Source organism: Myotis daubentonii, chromosome 1 (genome assembly GCF_963259705.1).
Source record: "Myotis daubentonii chromosome 1, mMyoDau2.1, whole genome shotgun sequence".
Lineage (NCBI taxonomy): Eukaryota > Metazoa > Chordata > Mammalia > Chiroptera > Vespertilionidae > Myotis > Myotis daubentonii.
In genome coordinates this window covers 226,491,568-226,515,910 of record NC_081840.1, presented here as the reverse complement: position 1 = coordinate 226,515,910, position 24,343 = coordinate 226,491,568, and the positions used below count along the sequence as shown (strand labels likewise).

The window sequence follows — 24,343 nt, the reverse complement described above, 5'->3', positions numbered from 1 at the left end:
ACTCAGATACACAGAAACACTTAGAGAGACACGCATAGACAGACACACACAGACACAGCTACACATACAGAGATACACTCAAATACATGCACACACACATGTATATACATGTACACATGTGGAGATATATACAGATACACAGAGAGACACGCATAGACACAGGCACACAGATACACACATAAATACAAAGAGACCCACAGACACAGGTACAGACACAGAGACACATTCATATACATGTACACATGAGGAGATACACACAGATACACAAAAACACAGAGAGATACATGTAGACACAGACACACAGAGACACACAGACATAGATGCACACATGCACACACACACGCACACACGCAGATGTATACTTGGCATGTGGCTTTCTTTGGTCTGTCCCCTCCATACTCTTGCGTCTGCTTTGCCTCTGCTCTCATTCTCTCTGCTTTTTTGAGCCATAACAGTTATAGCATTGTTCAGTGATTTCAGTGGGATTCGGAGAATACAGGGAGATTAATTTTGTATATTCACTCCCCCACATTTAACTGAAACCCCCCGAGCAACATTCCCTGGGGCCCGGAGCACCTCTAGGGACCTTTGGTACAAAGAAGACACCCTCACCTTGAAATGATGGCCTCTCAGGATCCTAGCCAGCTGCTCTGAGCATGGCCTGTCTTGGACCAGAAACACCTGTGACCCCAGGACACGAGGCCCTGCAGCCTGACCTAATTTCTGCCAGCTCCTCCCCCAGCTGATTTCTCTTTGTCCTTGTCCCACGGGTTGTGCCTGCTGCTCATTGTGCTTGTGTTCCACTAGGAGGGATTAACCTGTCGCTTTAAAAGAAAAAAAAAAAAAAGAAAGCCACCGAGTGACCTTCCTTAGGAACGGGTTGCTAAGTGGGTGTTTTTGCTGGAGACTGGCTGCAGCTTCCCAGGGAGCCGCCCCGGACCGCCCCTACGTTCAGCCTCTTCCTTCGGACCCTTAGAAGATCCACAGTAAGAAGGGCCTCCTCCACTTCCCTCCATCCCAGAGAGCAAGCGGAACCTGCCAAGTGCTCGTAAAGTTTCTTCAGGTAAATCTGTTCTCTGGGAGCAGGGCTGCAGCAGAGGGTCCTGCTCCCAGTCCCCCACCCCACCCCTGCACCCCCGTGGAGTTCAGCTTCCCCGCTGGGACTGAGCAGATTTAAGGAAGAGCCATGTTAGGGGTTGTTCACATTCTACTTTCTGGAATGGAGAGCAGTGCTCTGCTGCTTTGATTAGAGCTGCTGCCTGGAGTCTGTTTGCAGAAACACTAGGTCAGCTCATCACAGCCCCGGTTACACTCCTCCCTGGGACATCCAGGTCAGCCTGTTGCTTTCCAGTCCCCGGAAACATTTGCTGCACGTTGCATTTCTGGGCCTTTTGGCTCAAATTGGTTCAAAGGGCTAAGTAGTTATTACTTCAAGCTTTCCTTTTCTTGGCATTAGACAGAGAAGGGCCCATAGCAGACAGAGGGCTGAGGATCGCTGCTCCTCCCTCACCCTCCCCCCGCCAAAAAAAAAAAAAAAAAACACACACACACACAGAAAGAAAATCTGCGAGCTGCGATGTAGACGGATTGTTTCCATCCACTGCAAAGCCGTGCTGTGAAAAGCTAATAGAGCCTAATGGGAAATACATGCGGGGTATTACATTTTCGGATAACTTCTGCACAGAAACTGCACCAGAAGGAAGTGTCTCTGTATGTCTCCTGGAGCTCATTAGCAGAATCATCCATTCAAACATTTATTGAGCATGCACTATGCACCAGGCAAGGTGCTGAAGCTTAAAGCGCACAGAAAGTGATTCAGATCAGGTCAGAAGCACGGTTTAATACTGCAATGAGCTAGGTGCCATGAGAGATTTGTAAAAGGGACTTATGTGCTTAAAGCCTGGCAGGGCCCCTCCAGGAGGGCCTGGGGGCACTCAGTTCATCAAGCCAGTGCACTGGGTATATATCACATAGAATAACTCAAATATGTATATGCACTCTTTGAAGGTAATATATGTTATATCGAGCTGATTAAATGATTCTCTGAAGCTATTTGCCACTAACCTTATACCCCGGGAAGCTACAGCTGGAATAACTCATAGAATTAGGTAATGAATTCAAAAAGGGTGCATGTGGCACCTACCTGCCCAGGGCTCCAGGCCACAGCTCTGACAGGATGGGACAGAAAAGGACAGCGCTGTCCTCCGGGAGAAAATGCTCAGGTGTGTGAGGGCGGGGAAGGCTTCAGTCGTGCCGCCCATGGGAACAGAAAGGAAGCTGCCTGTGTCGCCGAGGCATCTTACTGCACATGCTTTACCATTTAGCCCTTATGAACTAATCTCCCATTGAGGTAGGAGTTATGGCCACATGTTCACAGACATAGAAATGCATCTCGGAGAGGCGAAGGCATTGCTCCGAGGGCACACAGCTGATGAGTGGGGCTGGACTGTGAGCCCAGGCCCAGGTGATGGTTTATAGAGCCCTCACTCTTCCCGTGAGCCCACGTGTTCCTGTTCTGGAGCAGGATGCACGTATCAGATCATATTTTAAGCAGCCGAGGTGGAGCTGCAGACAGTTCTGCCCTTTCCTTACACCTTCATCCCTTTCTCCTGCAGCTGAATGTCATGGGTCCTCTTATGACTGACCCCCTGAGGACCCTCAGAGACGGTCCATTTGTCTAGAGCAGTGGTTCTCAACCTTCCTAATGCCGCGACCCTTTAAAACAGTTCCTCATGTTGGGGTGACCCCCAACCATAAAATTATTTTCGTTGCTACTTCATAACTGTAATTTTGCTACTGTTATGAATCGTAATGTAAGTATCTGATATGCAGGATGTATTTTCATTGTTACAAATTGAACATAATTAAAGCATAGTGATTAATCACAAAAACAATATGTAATAATATATGTGTTTTCCGATGGTCTTAGGCGACCCCTGTGAAAGGGTCATTCGACCCCCAAAGGAGTCGTGACCCACAGGTTGGCGACCCACAGGTTGAGAACCACTGTTCTAGATGAAGTATCAATACTTTCCTTCAAAAATGTGTTCAGTTTTCTGCACTGAGTTAAATAAATCTTCAACCTAACATAGCCAAAGCCCTTTCTCACTGGGGCAGTGCTCCCTAGTTTTCAGTTGTAAATACTCCCAGAATCATGGACTGGCAGAACAGTTACTGATCTTATTGAAAAAGTAAGAATTGCCCGACCAGTGTGGCTTAGGGTTGAGCATCGACCTAAGTTTGATTCCCAGTCAGAGCATGTGCCTGGATTTGGGGCTCGATCCTCAGTAGGGGGAGCGTGTAGGAGGCAGCCAATCAATGACTCTCTCTCTCTCTCATTGATGTTTCTATCTCTCAATCCCTCTCCCTTCCTCTCGTTCTAAAATCAATAAAAACATATTTAAAAATAAATAAGTAAAAATAAAAAAAGAATAAATGGTGAGGCAGACAGAGACCTAGAGTAGCTGGGGGCTGGGGGGAATGGAGAGGGGGCGGCTCTGGAGTAGCCTTGGGGTCAAATTCTGAATGTGACACTTAATACCTGTAATCTTGGGCAAACCAAGTAACCTGTCAGAGGTTGAGCTCAGAGGAAACCTTGGTTTCCTGACATGTAAACTGAGCCAGGTACTACTAAGCTGGGAGTGTAGTGAGGCCTAGCGATAACATGTATCCAGAGAGAGCACCCCATAAGTCTGCAGTAAATCATGGCTCTTGTTTTGCTATTGCCAATAGAAAAGTATTAATAAACACTCAGTACGTATGCTGACAAGCTGTATATTAAAGCTGGGCAGTATTGATTTATCGTTTCTTAGCAGGAAAAGAAAAAATAAATTTTGTTGTCATCCGATTTCCTTCGAAACTCATTCAAAGGTAATGATCAGGAAAGAATGAGAAGAAAAGATCAACCCCGTTACATTTTTCATTTTCTTTTTCACGGATAACATTTTTTAATTTATTGAGAACCTTTTCTTCGTTACCAAAATATTTCACAGTCCTTTCTTTTTTTTTCTTTTTCTTTTTCCTGGTTCATAATGGATAGCGTGTTTATTAGAGCGCGTTTGTGTCATTCAGAATTTTATTTTTATCATCTGCCCCCTTGTGCTCTCTCGATGACCTCCCCACCCTTTTATTTTCTTAACTGCTGTCATCATTCCCCTTCCTCTATTTGTTGCAGCCTGTGAGGAGGTCTGGGTGGGAGACAATCGAATTTCGGGCGCTTTATTTCCCTTTAGCATGCTCATTCCCCATTAGGGTCAGTGAAACCTTGAACATCCAGATGAGCTGCTTAAATGACCGAGTCTCAGTTAGTATGTCAGGGAGGGCTTACAATTTGTCAGCCTTGATATTTCTCCCCGTGTGCTCATCTAATCTTCACAGCAGCCCAAAGAGGACAATGTGTTGATGGGCTCCAGAATGTGGCCATGGACACGCAGCCAATGGTGAATTAGTCATTCATTTGAAAAATATTTATGAAGAGTCTGCTGTGTCCCATAGTCCTAGGCTCTTGGAGTAAACAAAGAACAAATGTTCCTGTAAAAATCAAGTTTTGTACTCAGACAAAAGGTAAAGAAGGAAAATTCAGCCAGCTGATTTTGTTTTTAGCTTACTGCTGTCCTGGTCAGAAGAAATTATTGGTCTGTTGTTTAAATTATGAAAGACAGCAAGATATTTGTGAATTATCTTATAATAAACAACTTACAATAAAGAAAAAAAGAACAAATGTTCCTGTCCTCTTGTGGCTGTATTCTAATGAGGAATGGGCAGACCATCACGAGTAAATATGAATGAATGTGTATGTTGACTGGTGATAAGTACCATGGGAGAATAAATCACTGTAAGGTAGTTAGCAAGTTCCAGAAGGTGTGGGTAGAAGGTTATCACTGAACTGTGAGTGTTCAGGGGCGATCTCTCTGATAAAATGAAATTTGAACAGAGCCCTGAAGTAACTGAAAGAGAGAGCCCACAGATGTCTTGGGAAAGAGCATTCTATGCAGAGAGAATAGCATGCGCCAAGGCCCTGAGGCCAGAGGACCCAAGCACAGAGGAGACAGGGCCTTGTTGTAGGCCACTGACAGAATTTTGGATTTTACCCTGAGAGAAAGGGGAGTCTTTGGAGGATTTTGTGTGGAGGAATGACATGCTCTCAGCTAAATTTTACACAATTCGGTCCGGTTTCGATGTAGAGACTAGACTGTAGGTAAGCACGGTGGGAATCAGAGAGGTTAGGAGTTTCTTCCACGAGACCACATGAGAGACAACAGTGCTCAACCAGAGTGACGTAGTGGAGGTGCGCAGAGGTGGCTGGATTCTCAGTATAACGTGAAGGCAAAGCCGGCCGGATGTCTGATGGGTTGGATGCGGGGTGTCATGTGAGAGTCAGAGTGGAATCCAGAATGACTCCAAGGTTTCAGGCTGAGCAAATCGCGTTCTGGTTATTCACAAGGTTATTAAAGAGGAAGGTTGCAGGATAGGCAGGTTGGAGGTCAGGACAGGGAGCTTCATCTGGAGCATGTTAACTGAATATCCATCTGTATTTGGACATCTGAGACTAAAGTTCTAGGGAGACGTGAGGGCCCAGGATGTAAATGGAGAATCTGAGTAGATAGATGGTATTTAAAGGGAAACCACAGGGTGAGACCGCCAGGGTACTGGGCAGAGGCAAGGCTGAGCCCAGGCACCCACATGGAGTGGTTGGACGATGAAGAGACACCAGCCCAGCAGTTTGAGAAGCAGTAGCAGCCGGGGGCACGGGGTGGGCGGGGGGGCGAGGAAAACGGAGAAGAAACATGTCCCAGAAGCCGCATGAAGAAAATATTTCAAGAGAAAGAAAGCAATGGGTCCCTGTCATTACTACATGGCTCTGACGGGTCATATAAGATGAGGACTGAGGACAGATGGTGAGATGTGGCAGCAAAAGGTCATTGGAGACCCTGCAGGAGCAGTTTCAGGAGGGCAGAGCTCCAAGAACTGGTTGGAAAGAGAGGGTCTGAGAAGTGTTCCTAGAGGGTGGAAAAGTTGAGTGGTGGCTAGAAATAAACATAAGGTCCAGAGAGCTTCTTTTTAAGGAAGCGGGGCAGTTTCAGCACTTTGTACACTGAGAGCAATGAGACGATAGAGCAGAAAGAAGTGACTGTCCTGGTGAAAGGGAGAAATTGTCCTGATCACGGTCCTGGAGGTGGGTGGGCAATGCAGGGCAGAGGCCCTGGCTCAGATGCCAGCAGGGACAGGCCACAGTAGCAAGTGGAAGCAGAGGAGGTGACAGGATTCAGTGGGGAGGGGAAGTGAGGTGGAAACCCTCTCTCGGTGAAATGAGGACCAAGGTCAAGGGTAGAGGCTGAGTGGGAAGGGGGAGGTTTGAAGGGAGAGAAGAAGCTGTGACGTAGCCTCCCAGAGCAGGATTCTAACCCAGGTCTTCTGGCTCCCAGAGCAGAACTCCCACCTGCTGCCCAGTAAAGCGGGCTCATTGCCAGGTTAATGGGGACAAAGGTCTGGCATCCCTCCTGTTCCTCAAGGGCTCATTCCCACCAGTCCTGGGTCTGCAGGAACCGATTCCTTGTGAACAGGACACCTACTCAGTTCAAGCATTTCTCTAACCATGGGGGTCAGCTTCCTACTTACCAATAGCAAGAAAGCTGTTGCACTGATGTCCAGAAGCCTGACTCTTTGTTCTTTGCCTGGCAGGCAGGAGCCATTACAGCAGAATGGATCCCAAGGAAGAAAAAGTGAAAATAATTACAGAGGTGAGCGATGGCTGAAATACCCCCAAGTCTGTGCTTGTGTGGGCCGTGCACTCACATCACCCATGTTTGGGAGTGAGGGAGCTAGGCCCGCAGCAAGCATGAATTGCTGGGCTACTGCACACAGAGGGGACCATGTCAGGTGCATGATGGGGAGGGAGATGGTGAAGAAAACACAGCTCTGAGGGCATCTACTTGTCATCTTGCCCTGAATTCTGACACAGCAGTTCTAAGGTACCACCTGCAGCTGCGTCCAGCTCGGCTGAAGTACATAGAATTCTAAAGAATTTCAGAATGAAGGTGGCAATCGTAGATTATAACCACAAATCAAATCCTCCGTCTCATGGAGTTCTGCAATTTCTAACTCATTGTGTACAAAATACCATTAACACTGGCTGGCACACAGAAGGGACGCTGTCTCCACCTGGGAGGCTGGAGCCCTCCAACCAGAGGAGACCTTATTCCTCCCAAACCTTGCTTCTCTCTTGGCTCCAGGACTCACTCGCTGGAGACCACAGAGGCAGAAGGAGACAGTACGCTGTTTCCAAGAGCAATTCAAGAAGCCTGAAGGAACACCAGATAAAACCACATCCAAACACCAGATAAACCACATCAAAACTCCAGATAAAACCACATCATGCTACATTTGCTTATTGCTTATTCACTCATGCAGCAAATATGTGCTGTTCCTCTGGTCCCTGGGGATGCAGCGGTGAAGAAAACCCTGTGCCCTCATGGAGTTTACATTCTGTCTAACTTGAAGTCCTACTGGGCTGCTCTTCATTGATGAAGGATCAAATCATGATTGAGAAGCCAAAAAGAACCTAGACTTCCCGTAAGTCCATTGTAAGCCAATAAGAACTTAGACTTGTCTTGCCCTGGCCAGTGCTGCTCAGAGGTAAGAGCATCGGCCTGCACACTGAAGGGTTGCAGTTTGCTCCCCACGTGTAGGGGCTGGAGGCAATCAGTCAATGTGTTTTTTTACATAAATGTTTTTTTACATAAATGTTTCTCTCTCTTTCTCTCTCTCTCTCTTTCTCCCTTCCTCCCTCCCGTTTCCTCCCTCACTTCCACTCTCTAATAAAGCAATGGGAAAATATAGCCTCAGGTGACAATTAACAAAAAAACTTAGGCTTATCTTAAGGACCATGCTTGCACACCTCAATGATATCAGTATTGTGTATCTAAGTTGGTGACTTTTTGAGCTAAGAGCACTACCTACCTGGTGGGCACCTGAAGCACAAGGTCTAAGTGCACCGAGAGTATGAGTCAGAGAAGAGAGATCCGTTGTGTGGACTAAGGAAAAGCCGGCACCACACCCATCCCCTGGTTGGGACCTCTGACCTCTTCTAGAATCAAGTTCCTGTCTTCTCTACCCCAAACAGCCAAGGGCACTGATGTGTAACTGGAACCCAGCCCAGCAACCTCATGGCATTCCTTTGAACTCTTCTATCATTAAAACCCATGCTTTGAGTTCCAGGTTTGTTTCTGTATAAGCATTTTTAAATTCCCAATTTTAGAGGAAAATTCTAATAAATTTGGTGTACCAGGGAGAGGTTCTGACTTTATCTTGCAATTACTTTTACACTCAGAGGTGCTTGCTCCCCAGGTTGAAAAATTTTAGGACTAGAAAAGTTGAAAGCTTGACATTTGAGAGCATTCAGCTCTTACAATTTATGACTAAAACTTTAGAAAATGTAATATGGAAGGAAAAAAAAAACAAAGTTTGCCATGTTAACAGATATGTCACTTTTCAAAGAGATCTGCTGAATTTTTCTTTAAGTCAAAACTTTCATGATGATTTAACATGTCTCTTTGTTATTCTCTGCTTGATGGTAAGACTGGAGCAAAGAAGCCCAACCCTCAAAACCCTCGGTGTGGCCCTGAGGTCATCCTGTGCTGGGGTCCTGCCTCTCGGCTAGACCACCTGTCCTGGCAGATTCGCTCCTTAGCTGCTTTCTTTAGATTGCAACAGGGAGTATCCTTGTGCCTCCAGGGCCTGGAACACAGTAAGTGCTCAATAAATGTCCTAGGCATGAAGGAGCACTCGGGACAACGGAAACGCCATCATCTCATTTACAGTGTTTCCCTATGGATACAACTTTTGAAGGACATACCTAGTTTGAGGAGAGTGGATGAGAATGGCTGCTTTGACTCTGTCCACTCACACTCAAAATCAGGACAAGGTGGTGATTTTAACAACTAAAAATCACAGCCCTGTTTCTTTTAATGACAACTCTTCCATTGCATTTTAATAAAGGAGTTCATTGAAAATGATGAGGATGCAGATGTAGGAAGAAAGAAGAAGACTTCAAAGACTCAAAGACAAAAAGGAAAGAAACAGGTAGGGAGTGACAAGAAACACAACACGGGTCTGTCTACAACCACCAGCGCCCACAGGGACCACACACCCTCCGGGAGAGGCAGGGATGGGGTGGGTGGTCCTGGTGTAGCACCTTGTGTGGGACAGATGCCCTTCGCAATGAGACCCTGGTTGGATGGGAACAGTTTTCCTGTAAGGTTTCTCCTGTCCCCTGGGAGAGGAGTCTAGAAATGATGGAAAGAGCCCCTCTAGTGTTGTCATCCAAGGTCATAAGCTAAGACCGGCGATAGATGGCAGTGCAGGATTACAAATTGTAGGGAACCCCCCTTCTTTCTCCAATTCCCAGCCCCAATCCTGCTTCAGCCCAAGCAGCAGGCAGACTCCTGTCTCCCGGGCTGCTCGCAGTCCCTCTGGCTCTCCTTTCCCTGGAGTGGCTCAGCTTCGCTGGGAGCTTTCCCGAAAGGTCAGCTGCTCAAGGTAAATAGACTCCCTGGGTAGGAGTCCTTGGAAGGAGGATTTCTTTGGAAGACTCCGATGTCAGCTGGGAGGGAGGGGCAGGAGCGCCATTTTGAGCCAGCAGCCACGTGAAGGGGCCCTGCAGGAGGGTGGCAGGGGAGGTGGGGGGATGGGAGGGTCCCCGAGAGCCCAAGGCTGGAAGAAACCCTCCTCTCAGTTCCCCCCTCCCCAGCACACTCCAGTTGGGATGAGCTGGGCCCAGGAGCAGCCTTCCCGCTTCTGCAGTTGAGATGGAGCCGCCCAGGGGAGGGCCCAGGGGATGGGAGGTGCTGCCCAGCCACGTGGCTGGTCCCTCTGGCCACTCAGGAGTTTTAACCCCTTCCTGCAGGGTGAGTGGTGGCTCTGCAGCCTGGGCAGGGGAACCCACGGAGGCAGCAAAGGCTGGAGCAGATAGAAAAAGTGCAGGTCTTTAGATCAATGGCCACCTAAAGTGGTGAGCAAGGCTAGGGGGGTGTGAGATGGAGAATAGAATCCAGTGTCAGGCATCACACTTCCTAGGCATCATCTCATTAATTTAACGGGTACCAGGGCTCTGATCACCTGATCACAGACGGCACAGCAGTCTTGGGGTGTTGCAGAAACCTAGCGTAACATTTGCTAACCCCGTGACACTTCAGGATGGCTGGGGATTTATTTTTAAGTTGATGCCTCAGATGTCCCCAGGCCATGCATTTAAGCCAGAATCTGTGCTTTGCGTAGTGATTGATACAGATCGGCATCCCAGTGAATTTTAATTTCCTTTCCTTCAGAGATGAGGAGGGACGGAAGTTAGGAAGTCCCATAGCCCTCCCACGTCTCACGGTAAATCTGAGTTCCGAGGCCAGCCTTTGTCTGACCTTATAGGCTGTCACTGGACCATGGCTGCCCCTGCCACTCTGCTCACCTCCCTCCTCTGAGAGTTTGGGGAAGAAACCCAAGGCTATTCTTTGCCCTGGATTATCCAGGGACATGGAACAGCTGTTTCCAAGAGTTGGAGTTGGGCTCAAATAGTTTGGTTGTGACTTTCCTGCTTCCCTTTCTCCGCACATCTCTGCAGAGCTCTGTACATTATACCTAGAAAAAGTGAAAACATTCACCTTGTTTTGGGGTGACTTAGTAATTTCCCGAGACACCGCAGAGAAACTCAGGGTTGGCACTGCTTCCCTGGGGGGGTGACCACAGTGGCATAGATAGTGGGGTCCCAGGTTATCTAGATCTGAATACTTTAGGGTCTAGTCTCTGTTTAAGTGACACTCCTCATCCTGAGATAGGATCTGAGTCAAATGAAGCCCTGAGAATCACAACCTCCCACCCTCACCTGCAGCTCCGCACTGCTGGCCCCAAGGAAATGGTGTCCGGAAAGCCCCACAGTGGCAGCCAGCAGGAGCCTGCGCAGGAGGATCAGGACCCTGACACCCACCTTCTGAGCATGCCCACCCAACGAGGCCCGCGGAGTAAGTGTCTCTGGGTTCCGTTCTCTAAAGATTAGTGATGCTCGGCATTTTGCCCTATGCTTGTCGACCATTCATATATGATGTTTGGAGAAATGTGTATCCTTTGTCCAGTTTCTAATCCAGTTACTTGTTTTGTTGCTGTTGTTGTTGAGTTGTAGAAGTTCTTTATATATTCTGGACCATGACCCCTCGTCAGATGTGTGATTTGCGTTATTTTCTCCTATTTCGTGGTTTGCCTTTTCCCACTACTGACGTTGCCCTTGGATGCACCGAGGTTTTTACGTTGGAGGTGGTCCCTTTTGTCTCTTTTTGCTTCTGCTGCCTGTGCTTTTGGTGTCGTGTTCAAGAAACCACTGCCAAACTCAGTGTCATGAAGATTTCCTCGAAGCTTTCTTCTAGGAGTTTTCTGATTTTAGGTCTTACAATTAGGTCTGTAATCCATTTTGAGTTGATGTTTCTACATGGTGTAATGTAAGGGACCAACTTTATGCTATTGCATGTGGATGGCCAGTTTCCCAGCACCATGTGTTGAAGAGACTGTCCTTTTCCCATTGAGTGGTCTTGGCATCCTTGTTGAAGATCATGTGACCAAACACGCGAGTATTTCAGGGCTCCTGGACATGGGGCTTTGGGCAACTACCAAATCCACCTGCCCCACAAGAGCCACCTTTATAAAATGGGGATATGAACACCTTGATGTGTGCAGCTGTTGCGACAATGAAATCAGGTGAGATGCCGAAAGCTTCCCTCTGAAAGTCTGGCGCGTACCTGGTAGCCTCCTCCAGGTGAAAGAGAAACTTGATGCTAAATAACTAACAAAAATAATTACCTTCCCCTTACCAGTTTGGCTCAGTGGATAGAGCGTGGGCTTGTGGACTCAAGGGTCCCAGGTTCGATTCTGGCCAAGGGCATGTAACTTGGTTGCAGGCACATCCCAGTGGGGAGTGTGCAGGAGGCAGCTGATCGATGTTTCTCTCTCATCGATGTTTCTAACTCTCTATTCCTCTCCCTTCCTCTCTGTAAAAAATCAATAAAATATATATTAAAAAAATAAATAAATAATTACCTTTTCTGCGGCTAGGACACGGCAGGCACCATGCTAAGGTTTCTACATGCACTACATTTCTCACTTCCCAGAACAGTCCTATCATCTGGCATTGCTTTAGATTAGGAAACAATGGTTCAGAGAAAACCAACAGCTAGTGGTGGGGCCAGAGCACAGACTCTGGTCTGCAGGCTCCAATGCTACAAGCAGCCCTGTCCACAGTGGCTCCCACGGCCACAAGGACTCTTCAGACAAGGCACAGAGCCAGCTCAGAGTCTTCACAAGGTTGACAGCCTGCTGTGGCACTCTCTTTTACCCAAAGCCTATCACTCAGGTAAATCACACACCTTCCTCTCCCAACCTATGCTGGGGTCGAGCCCCAGCAGGTCCAGGGGTCCCCAAAGGTGTAGACGGAGTCGGTGAAGAAGGAATGTCACGGAGACAGCGTTCAGTTGATCAGCAGCCTAGCCAGGATCTCCAGCCCGGATCTCCAAAGAGGTTCTGCTTCGGATTTCCAGCGAGGTTCTGTAGCCATGTTCCCTCACTAGGTTCTCCAGCCAGGTTCTGTCCAGGCTCTCCAGTCAGGTTCAGTGTCCAGGTTCCAGTCAGGTTCTCCTGCCAATCTCTGTAGTCAGGTTCAGTCCAGGATCCCTTGCCATGTTCTCCCGCTAGGCTCTGTCTCTAGGCTCCAAGGCCAGTCCCTCTCCAGGATCCTCCGGCATGCTCTCTCCAGCGAAGTTCTTCTGTCTCTAGAGAACGTTCTGTGTAGGTTCTGTGCCTAGGCTCTGTCTCTCTTGGTCCTGTCTTCCAAGCCCTGTGTTCTCAGTTCTGTCTTCTGAGTTCTGTGTGTTTCTGTCTTGTTACAACTGTATTTATACCAGTTGATTCAATCCTATCAATCTCTATTACAAAGGTTAGGGCGTTTCTTATCTCCATTCCAGGGAGAAAAGATTATGTAGTTTAAGCATGATTGTTCGTAGTTAAAGGGATTAATTACCCGCCTGGCACTTAGTTGAGGGGTTTTATTCCCTCCCTAACTTCAGGGGAAAATCCCTACCTGGGGATTCAACCTTTCTCGGAGAGGTGACTTTGGTTAAAACACAGCGCCAAGAAGGTGAGCAAACATATTAAGAACCGTATGCCATATATGCCAGGTCCCTTGAAACAGCAAGGATGGACCGGCTCCCGGCAAACCTAGACTAACCCCTTCTCTATTTGGCGTTTCTGTGTGTCATTCTAGCTCCTTACCTTTCAAAAATTAGGACACAGCACAGCTGGTATGGCTCAGTGGCTGAGCATTCACCCATGAACCAAGAGGTCGCTGCTTCAATTCCAGGTCAGGGCACATGCCCGGGTTGTGAGCTCCATCCCCAGTAGCGGGTGTGCAGAAAGGAGCTGATTGATGTTTCTCTCACATGGATGTTTCTATTTCTCTATACCAACCTCTTCCTATCTTTCTAAAAATCAATAAAAAAATATTTTTTAAAAAATTAGGATACATATCATCCCCTTTGGGAAGGCTCTCCCTCTCCCTCCGTGTGGCCCCTGTGCCCATGTGTCTGATGTCTCTTTTTATTGGTATGCAGCTCCCCTGTCCACTGAACTATGGATCTCTGAGGGCAGAGGCTGACTTCTAGCTGTGGGTAGCACATGCTGGTATACAGGTGGCAATCAGCAGTGCTCACTGACTGAGTGAACAGCTGTCTCAGGCTGGCCTTTCTGCCTTGGACTGGAGGCTGTGCTCTGGCTGAGGTGTGCTCACTCACCACACCCACCTCCATGCCCACCATGCCCTTCCCCACAAGTCTGCCTACCTGGGTGCAAAACTGACTTCCCAAGCCTCTCGGGGATCTGGCCTCCCCTCGGAGCTACCACACCAGCTCCTCACCTTGAACCTGCAACCTACTCTGTGGCATTCCTATATGGCTCCAAAAGTTGTCAAGGTCAGATGAGGTTCAGACACTCAGATACCAGCACCCTGATTCCATGGCCGCCCCCACTGCACCGGGCACATGTCCGGAGGTGCTACGTCCCTGATGTACAGCAGCACAAATCTATGCAGTGAATGCTTTGGCTTCCAATTTGCTGTTCAAACATATACATAGTCAGGACATTCTGAACAAAGAAAGTGCTCCACTGAGCAGGCACTCGTTCCAAAGCAAATAAACATAGAACAAAAGTACACTCATTCCCCCAGGATTCCAACTCGCATCCCCTCTTCAGGGAGTGACTATCACATGTTCCTATAAACATAAATTTCTTCATTGCTGGCATCTGTTTTCCATTCATTCATGTTAGTTTCTCTGATTAAAGCATCATTTCAGAGCCAACTTCTCGGTATTGACTGAAAAGGAAGTTTGGAATCTGATGAAATTCGATGCAAGTAAAAGGAAACCTCATTTAAGTCAGACTCACTTTTTTAAAGCCATTGAGGCCTAGAGAGACTGACCCAGGAAACAGATGTTAAAGGGACAGTATGAGACAGAAGGGAGAACTGCCCAAAGGAGCTGGGTGTTGGGAGTTACATCTGAGCCCAGCAGCTGGAAAAGGGAAAGAACATTCTAGTCAGAGGATGCATATTGGGGATGCAGGCTTGCCAAACAGTTCTGGAGACTCTACGTCACATGGTGCTGAAGAGACAAGTATAAGTAAATAGTACACTGTATTCTAAAATATTTTTTATTTTCTGAATATTAAGATGGAATGACTTGAATATCTCATCCATACGTTCTTGCATAGCCTCAAATCAAATCTTTAATAATTTTAAAAATTTCTCAGCCAGTGTGGCGCAGTGATTGAGCATCGACCTATGCACTGGGAGGTCCCCGGTTGATTCCTTGTCAGGGCACATGCCCAGGTTGCAGGCTTGATCCCCAGCAGGGGGTGTGCAGGAGGCAGCTGGTCTATGTTTTCTTTTTATTGTTTATTTTAATATATTTTTATTGATTTCAGAAAGGAAGCAAAGGGAGAGAGAGAAAAAAACATCAATGATGAGAGAGAATCATTGATCAGCTGCCTCCTGCAAGCCCCCGACTGGGGATCAAGCCTGCAACCTGGGCATGTGCCCTTGCCTAGAACCGAACCCAGGATTCTTCAGTCCTCAGCCTGACACTCTATCCACTGAGCCAAACCAGCCAGGGTTTTCATTTTATTCTTAGTTACCCAATGTGAAGCTCCTGGCAGGACGAAGGCTTTCACTGTTGATCTCAAAGAAGCCCAGACAAATGGAGGGCTGTCAGCAGCCTTTCCTGTTTGTTTATGCAAAGTTCCAAATCTGCAAATTAAACTGCATTCTCTTGTTATTTTAATCTAATCTTTCCTTTGGGGGGTGGGGAGTATTGTTTTAAAGTGAATGTCTTATATTTTTTTAGGCTTACCTCCACTTCCTTCAGCTTCTAGAACGGGCTTTGCAGAATTTTCCATGAGGGAGCGCATGAGGGAGAAATTAAAAGCTGCAAGGGTAAGAGGACCACGTGAATGCTTTGTTCAGTCCTCAGGGCAGCTCTCTGGGTCTTGTCTCTAACTTGCTTTGTTTGTTCAAAACTGTGGGATCTGAATAGCGGTAAATGTTTTTCACATGTTGAATGCTAATGTAGTATTTAACATTGGCGCAGACAAAAATTAGCCTTGAGAAGCGTTCATTGTTGTTCTAAACCACCTTGCTTGCTGTCATCGCTTACGGAGGTATAGCGTGTATCTGTCCCTGATTGTACTCCCGGAGAGGATGGCTGCGGTTTTCATAGCGTTACTGACCCCATGTAGCAGTAATTTTCTGTTTGACTTTTTAGTCCAAAGCAGAAAGTGCGTTGCTCCAGGAAATTCCCACCCCTCGGCCCAGGCGCTTACGAAGCCCCAGTGAGAAAGAACTGGAGACTGAATTTGGTGCTGAGGTGAGAAACAGGCCATCTCTGCTTTATGATCAAAGACAGTGAAACAGAACGTAAAGGTTCCAGCAGAAGTTCTAGAACAGAGCTCTGCACAGAGGAGGTGTTAAGTGCTTATTAGTAATTGTAATAGCTACTACTTATAGAGTGCTACTCTACTCAGTGCCAGGCATTGTGCCAAGTCTTGAACCCGTGTTATCCCATGTCATTACCCAACACCCCTAGGGGGTGGGTGCTATTTTTTTCACTCACATTTGACAGATGAAGAAACTGAGGTTCAAAACGGCTGCAAAGCCCTCCCCAGGTCATAGAGCATGTAGGTGGAAGAGCCAGGATCTGAGCCCAGCTCTGTCTCATCCCCAATCTGTTTTCTGGGTCAGAGTTGCTGGATCCATGGATCTTGCTGGGAAACAGAGAGAGATAAGAGCAGATTCAGATGGTGGGGGGCCTTGAACATCACACTAAGGAGCCTCGGTGGTTCTCTACAAGCCATGGGAATCTGTTGATGACAGGATGGGGCATGGTGTGAATGCACTGGGGTGATTTTGTTCCAATCTGAGGAGCATCTCCATGGGTGCTCTTCTAGAGAGGTCTGTAGGGGAGGGACCACGCCTGGAGAAACACATTTAGGAAGCATTGCTACTGAGTTTTGAAGGTTTGAGATGCCTTTGCTTGCTAGAGGAAAGAAGACTAGAAGAGGAGGTTCTTGCCACTTGGAGAAAAACTTAACAGTAAAGGCCTATGAGGCAGAGAGGAAGCCAGTAAAAGATAGAAATACTTGGCAAGGACGTGGATGAAGGACACGCTGTAGGAGGGTAGAAGAAGGAATGGACAAACAACAGAGCAAATGGTTCAATGAAGTGTGTGTTTGCAAGTCTGATCTAACCGTTTGTTGGTGATGTTGGTGATGATGATGTTTTGGTTGTTCTTCACCATGGAGACGAAGTAGCACAGGCTTTGGGAATATTTCCGTAGCATAACCACTGATTTCTTATATGTTCCTTTCCTTTTTCTGTGATGAAAGGTTATAAACATTTAATCTTCATCCATCCCAAGCAAACCAAAGCTTCCATGATCATCAGGAAAGTTTCAACCCTGCTCGTGTGCTGTGGTCCAGGGTTCTTTAGTAGGAACACTCAGTGGGCCTATGAAGTGACTTTTTGACACTTTTCTACTGCATTCTACTGAGCAGACATTTCTTTTTCATTCATTCTAATTTATTTTTTTTCCTTGTAAGAGCCACCATTTTTTTAAATATTAGAAAAGCCAGGAAAACTACCTAAATTCCCATCAGCTTGGGACAAACACTTCAATTATTTTGGTAGGTGTGTGTGTGTCTCCACATTTGGGCAAGTGGGTTAAGTGATAGGAGGATCTGATCTCTTCTATCTGGTCTTGTCTATACCTTCTGATTGATGCTCAGCTTTCACTTATCCACGGGCCATGACTTTTTTATCCCAAAAAAGCTGGAGGTTCTGGAAGTACAAATATATTCCCTTGGTGTACGAGGTACTCATTTCTCCTTGTGAATAGATCCCGACTCACATGTCTATTATATTCCCCATCCCCTAAAAACCACTCCATGGAGTTCAGACAAACATCAACTACCTTGTCCTTAGACCAGATCTCAGATTCCTAATGGAACATCTCGCCCATGAACGTATCTCTTCATATATACCTCAACCCAGAAGGAATATCTAAAAAGTGGCCCATTTCCATCCTATGGAGCAAAGGGCATAGCACACAAAGAACCCAGCTGCCCAGTGCTAAATACTGACAGGCTCACTCATCAGCTGTATGACCTTGGACAAGTAACCTTCCACCTCTGTAAAACGGGGATATACCAGAACCTAATTCTTGGCATTGTATTGAGCATTCGAAGTGTTCACACATGTTAGTGTTCCTAACAGTCCTGGCACACAGTAAACCCTCTAAGTATGAGCTCATGTTAGAGGCTGTAGAGTCGGAGAGAAGAGCAGAAACCAGTTGGGAATACTTCAGTCAGTATCTAAATTCACCAACACAGACCTGTGCTTACTCTCATCTGCATTTCATTTCACTTTATTCTCAGTGACTTCTGATAAAACAAAGCTAAACACGTATCTCCAAGAACCCTTTAACATTGAGGTGGAAATAACACAGAACATTTGAATACTTGGGCTCCACTAAACAGGACCAAAATTTCTCTATTTGGGGACCTGGGTCAGTGTCCCAGGTTACCCAGGATCTGATCTTTTGACACACTCTCCCTGGTGTCCAGCCAGCATTTATGGAGACTCATTCCTGCCAGATGTCCAATGGGCTCTGAACTCACAGTGGTGACAACAGCCCGCCCTTGAGGAGCCCTGGGGATTCAGACATGTTCACGGACAGTGGAGGTACAGGGTGGTTAAGCTCGGCGATGGCTGCTAGGTGGAATAGCAGGGTTCTAGAAGGGTTGAGTTTGAAGAGAGATGAAGATAAAGTGGGAACAACACCTGGTCGATTGGCTAGCAGTGGGAAGAAAGAACACCCATGATGAGTGTCAGCACAGTATAGATAGAAGGCTCCGCTTCCAGCGGACAGGGTCCCAAGGCTCAGGAGAAGGCCAGGCCCTGTGCCCTGAAGGGTATATGCCAGACTTATTTACATTCAGACATTACTGATACTTTTCTTCATAGACTGTTTGGAAATGATCTCTTGGAAGGATATCTATTGATCTGAGAAGTGACTCTTTTTATTTTATGGAATATAAAATTTTAGATTTGTTTGGTCCTGAGAGAGACAGAGCTGAGTAAGACAATATTCAGCAACCTTAGCCTTCAAATATATTTGACATTTACCAGCATTTCATTCCTCAGGAATGGTGATCTGCATTAATGGTCACAAGATATGCCTTGGGAGGGTTAATGCTTGTTTTACAACATTCTTGTGTTATTTTATTTAAATGGTGTATCTATCATTTTCGACTCATCCAGCCAGGGAGAGAGACCCAAAGGACTGCACAAGACGATGACTCCCAAAGTTATTCAAGAGTCAAGTTCCGTGACTGTGTCCGAAAAATCAAGTCTAAACCCCCGGTGAGAAATCCTGTCTTTAAATCGTGCTTGTTTTCAATCACACATATTTTAAATCACGTGGGGGGTTTTTTTGTTAATTTCTATTTTCCAAAAATATCCAATGCGAGTTGGCAATATACATGACCTGCCTTCTATTGCTGTGGAGAATGCAATAAAAAGTATGAGAAACAAATCCTACTTTCAAAATCCTAGAAGCTAGCTCGATTTGGGGCAGGGAAATGCATTAAGGGCAGGAACGACTATTTGTTCAGCTCTGACGTTGCACCCCCCCCCCAAAAAAAAATGGTCTTTAAAAAAAAAGGCTAACAAATCTTGTATTGCTCATGATTAAATAAAACCATTCAGCATTGGCCTATAAAACAATGAATCCACTTTTTGGCATTTTAATCATCCTTCCTAAAGCTTTTACTGCTATTGATAATATATTTATGTGCTTGTGGGAGTGTAAATAAGAGCCCGTTTACAAAAAATAACTCATTAAAGGTACCTATTAACGGAGGCTACCAACTGCTTGTTGCCCTTGTTACAGCTCATTACCAGTAGTCTCGGTAATCTGCCTGATGCCATTAGCATGGAGCCCACTCCCAGCGAACAGTGCACAGCTCACTCGAGCTTATAAACCCTGACCTTCTGTTGCTCTCTGCTTCTCCTAAGCTTCCGCCTGGCTTCCCTTCTGCTGAAGAAGCCTATAACTTCTTCACCTTCACCTTTGATCCCGAACCAGAAGAACTGGAGGAAAAACCAAAAGCAAAACATACAGAGGGAGCCAATCAAGAGGAGGCGGAAGGAGAGGAAGAAGGGCCACCTGTTCAAGGAGTAAACAAAACGGTATTTAATATTTTGATGGTGATGATGATGATGGTAATGACAATGAGGACCACAATGATGATGAGGATGATGAAGAGGATGATGAGGATGAGGATGATGATGTTAATAAGGAGGCAGAGGAGGAAGTGGATGACGATGATACCCTAGCCAGGAAGAAAGTGGCTGAAGGCAAAACTGCCACCGCCACACAGAACAGCTCATCCATGTCTTGGGTGAAAGAAAAGGGGTATTAGCTTCACATAACCTTCTGTAGCCTTTGATTTCACCCCGCAATTTGGGTAGTCTCTATCCATCTTCTGTGGAGAAAGAAAAAAAAAAAAGCAGAACAATGTGGCTTGCAGATTTTTCTTGCCCCCACAACCTTACAGGCAAGCAGCTTTTTGTGCCTCGTGCCACACCCAAGCTCCAACTCAGATTCCCTAATTGTGAGTGGTATGTGTTCGATAAAAGAGAGCATGCCTGTAAAAGTGTGTAAAGGACTTACCGGGGTGTTGTGGCTCAGTGGTGAGCGTCAACCTATGAACCAGGAGGTCACAGCTCAATTCCCCAACAGAGCATATGCCCGGGTTGTGGGCTTGAGATCCCCAGTGTGGGGCATGACCTCCTGGTTCACAGGTCAATGCTCAACCACTGAGCTACACCGGCCGGGCAAAACATGCCCTTTGAAGTCATCTGTACGTGAAGCCCTCTCCTGTAGTCCACGCTCTGGCCTGCCCAGACCTTTGTTCATATTTTCATACTGAAAGTGGACTTAGTCTTCCTGGCGGGAGCTTTAGATCATCTAGAGGCCCTTTCACTCACTTCCTTTTTCTGTCTTTGCTGCAGTTTTTCCCAGTCTTTGGTCTTTGCTTGTCACAAGTGGAGGTAGAGCAGAAGCAAGAAACGTCCTTCCGTTTTTGAGGTGTTCGGCATTCTCTGCCTTCAAGTTATGCTGAGAGCTTAGTTACCACGTAGATTTACTTTTTCCTCCCTTACTGTTTTGTATGTTTGGGGAGGAAATATTAGGAGGCTGGTAAGCTGGGCAGCAGCAGTGTCTTCAGCTCCCTGCACGTCTCCACAGGATTTTAAAAGGTGTTGCTGTTTTGTTTTGTTTTAAAGCCTTGATTTTTATAAAGGAGAAAGTAAGAGGAAAAGAAGAGGAAGAAAGAGAACGAAAAGGAGAACACGTGTGAAAAATCCTCAATTATACAAAATTAACATGCTTCCACTAATATTTATAATTGCAGGTCCTGTGCTTAAGATTTTTAAATGGGTCATTTAATTCTATCCTCACAAAACCCTAAGAAGTCATCTCTATTAATGCACCCATTTTACAACTGAGAAAACTGAGGGTCAGCAAAGTAGACAAGATCCCTGTGGCTGAGACTCCAGGCAGTCTGAGCAGAGTGTGTGGACCCTACACTTGTGCATTTGCCTGGGGTGGGTGCCAGGTGGAAGCTTAAAATGCTACATAACTTGTGAGCACATGTTCTTTAAATAAGTGTCAACCTTCCAAGGAGGCCAGAGTTGTTGAGGTTTCATAGATTCCCTTAGCACGTCTCTTCTGACTTCAGCCGGATCTGATTTTGACATTTGCCAAGTATAGGAAATAGTGAGAAAAGAAAATCTGCTTGGTAAATATGGAAGGCCATGTAGCTTTATGCTTTTGTTTAAATAAATAAACAAACAAACAAGCAAATAAATAAGTAGGTAATACTATTGTAGGTTGTGTTGTTTGGTGAGTTGAATATCATAGATTATTGTTTTCTATGTAAACTGATCAGCTTAGCATGATTTTTGTTGTCATTTTCTTAACGCCATGCAGGATGAGGAAGAGCTGCTTAATGGCAGAGGTGCTGAGGATCTCCTATTGGGCTTAGATCACGGGGCTGAAGATTTCGTGGCGGTGAGACCTGCCTATTATGAAAGCGTCCACATTCGCCTGCAGAAGGAGAAAGAAGCCCTATTCATACCCAGTAGGCTGACAGGTACTGGCTCTTTCTGTCTTCCCACTCACCTTCCTTTTCCTTCAGTGACAAAAGGATGATGGTGTCTAAGGATGCCAGATCTCCATCACTGATTCCAGGTTCTAATCTGATTTCATAATCAAGAAATAGCTCCACACAAACACACCAAAAAAAAAAAGTAGAACATGGAAAAATATCCACTGAACAAGCCATAATGGACAGCATCACAGAAGAAATCCCAGAATGCCATGGGAGCCCCATCATCATATCAGTGACCATCCCTGGGAGCTCTGAGAGTCAGGCTGTGAAAAGGAACAACTGTGTTTCACCCTCTACTCACACTCAGTGCTTCTAGAACAGTCCTGTGACCAGATGTGTAGGTTTTTACTTACACCAACCATTCTTCCATGCTAGCTAGGTGTCCTACGATTCAATCCTGCTCTACCTACCAGTGGTGCGTGCAGACCCCACACAGTAAGGGCTCAGTCCCACAAGACTACCCACTACTTCAGACAGCAATTGCCAAATAGCATGTCCCCAGGCTACACACACTTTTACTCGACTTTGCTGCAATTCAGGGGTTCCCCTGACTCCCTCTTCAGGTTTGATAACTAGATATAACAGCTCATAGAACTCAGGGAAGCACTTCTATTTATTGGTTTATCTATAATAATAAAAGCATAATATGCTAATTAGACAGGACAGCCAAAAGACCTTCCAGACGACCTTCTGGACGAAGATGGGGCTGCGAGGGCCGAGGCAAGCCATTGCGGCTGTTAGGGCCGAGCCCCTTGCACAGACTTCATGCATCAGGTCTCTAGTTATAAAGAACATAGAGCTCACAGGTGAAGAGATGCAGGGGGCAAAAGGTGTGTGTCACCAACCAGGAAGCTCTCCAAAACCGATTAATTACATCACTGCTGTTGGTGATTAATTCTATCTTTGGTCCCTCTGTCCCTCTTTTCTCCCAGAGGTGGGAGTGGAGGGAGTGGGTGATGAAAGCCCCAACTGTCTTCTCACATGATTGGTTCCCTGGACACTGCACTAATCCTGAGACCATTCAGGAGTCTTCTCATTAGCATACAAAAGGGTGGACAGTTATCACTTTGGAGATTCCAAGAGTTTGAGCAGCTGTGTGTTTGGAAGCAGACTGGGGGAGTTCCTTGAGGTGGGGAGTGGCCAGGGTACTGGAGCAGACCCTCTGATTAACCCCTCGTTACTGCTCCTTTCACATACTAGTAGGTATTGAATGTTTTCATCTCTACAACATGGTATTGCAAGTAAATTTGTTCTGCTTTGAGAAATTAATTTGGAAAATAGGCCTTTTTCCAAGAACAGAAAGGAAATCTTTGGTGGGGAGGGTTGCTTTAATTCCTCACACTGCAGTTGGAAACGTTAGGTGGGCAGTAACGTGGCTGCATTTCTCTGTGGACTGTCTAGTGCCCACATATAAGAAGCTTCCTGAGAACGTGCAGCCCAGGTTCCTGGAGGACGAAGGACTATATATTGGAACCAGGCCCGAGGTGCCGCGGGCCACGCAGAATATCATGGAGAACAGGCTGCTGGTGCAGGAGTCCGTAAGCACACCCCCCTCCCAGCGTCGCCCCGAGTGACCCAGGGGACTGCACCGCCCAACTCATTTCCCCTTGGGGGTGTCCCTACACAGCCGTTCAGTTTTTTGTAACTTGTCTCAGAATGTTTCATGATCTCAAGCGGCACACACTCTCACTGCTGAAAAAACATCTTCTGCCAGCTGCATTCCGGCTTCTGTAAATCAGATGTTGGCAACAATTTCCCAATTCATAGAAATAAATGTTCAAAGATCCAAGATAGAATGTTCTCTATTGCTTTTCTCCTTTTTTTTAATTTTTAATGAATAGAATACAAAATTTTCCATAGCAATTATTACAGCTTTTTCTTTAGATTTTTTTTTTCAGGTGGGGAGGTGGTGAGGACTATATCTTAAATGAATTGTAGGGGGCATTAGTGAAGACTCAATTTCTAATGGAAACAGAGACTGTAGAAGATCTATTGGGGAAGAGGGAAGGTACATAGATGTGTATGTGGACCTGGAATTTCCCTGCAAACATTATTTATTTTGTAAACCATTTCTGTCCAATGAGAAGAAAATGTTCTTCCCTCTGCCTGCTCCCCAGGACAGAAGGTGGTTCGGAGATGATGGCAGAATCCTAGCCCTGCCAAACCCCATCAGGCCTTCCCCTTCCCGGCCGCCAGCCTTGAACCAGGAGCAAGACATTCATGCAGAGCTCGAAACGCTATATAAGAAGGTAAACCTTCCTCTCATTTTTAATAGGTGCCTTTGCTTAAAAGTGCTTTGCTGCTTGAATCACTTGGAGTACTGAATTCGTGGTGTTCTACTTTGATTTATTTTTTAAATAATTTACATCTTACACATAAGGAACAGACAGCAGGCCTATTTACAAGGGAGTCCAGTGTGCTCACCTAATCCCTTCTTTAACCAGGAGCGAGCTTACCAGGTGGGGTAGCTGAGTCAGTGTCTTATTTGCATATCCAGGTTAGTTGCTCTTATTTTTCTTCTTTCCTTTCTGTC

The 24,343-nt window shown here is 46.2% G+C and overlaps 1 protein-coding gene across 4 annotated transcripts in view; it reads left to right on the top strand.

The window, feature by feature from the left end:
* The first annotated feature begins 893 nt into the window (after positions 1-893).
* Positions 894-24,343, top strand: part of CC2D2A (coiled-coil and C2 domain containing 2A) — a 79,109-nt gene continuing 55,659 nt past the window's right edge. For 2 of the 4 annotated variants that reach the window (XM_059675218.1, XM_059675210.1), the window contains exons 1-11: positions 895-1,063; positions 6,682-6,740; positions 8,998-9,081; positions 10,880-11,009; positions 15,426-15,514; positions 15,843-15,944; positions 18,896-18,997; positions 19,652-19,825; positions 21,630-21,792; positions 23,212-23,348; positions 23,928-24,059. In XM_059675218.1, the coding sequence (XP_059531201.1) occupies positions 6,702-6,740; positions 8,998-9,081; positions 10,880-11,009; positions 15,426-15,514; positions 15,843-15,944; positions 18,896-18,997; positions 19,652-19,825; positions 21,630-21,792; positions 23,212-23,348; positions 23,928-24,059 (1,152 nt within the window). In that variant the 5' untranslated portion in view covers positions 895-1,063; positions 6,682-6,701. Of the gene's footprint in view, positions 1,064-6,681; positions 6,741-8,997; positions 9,082-9,418; positions 9,538-10,879; positions 11,010-15,425; positions 15,515-15,842; positions 15,945-18,895; positions 18,998-19,651; positions 19,826-21,629; positions 21,793-23,211; positions 23,349-23,927; positions 24,060-24,343 lie in introns of those variants that run through there. The other 2 variants (XM_059675227.1, XM_059675239.1) reach the window with 2 other exon arrangements.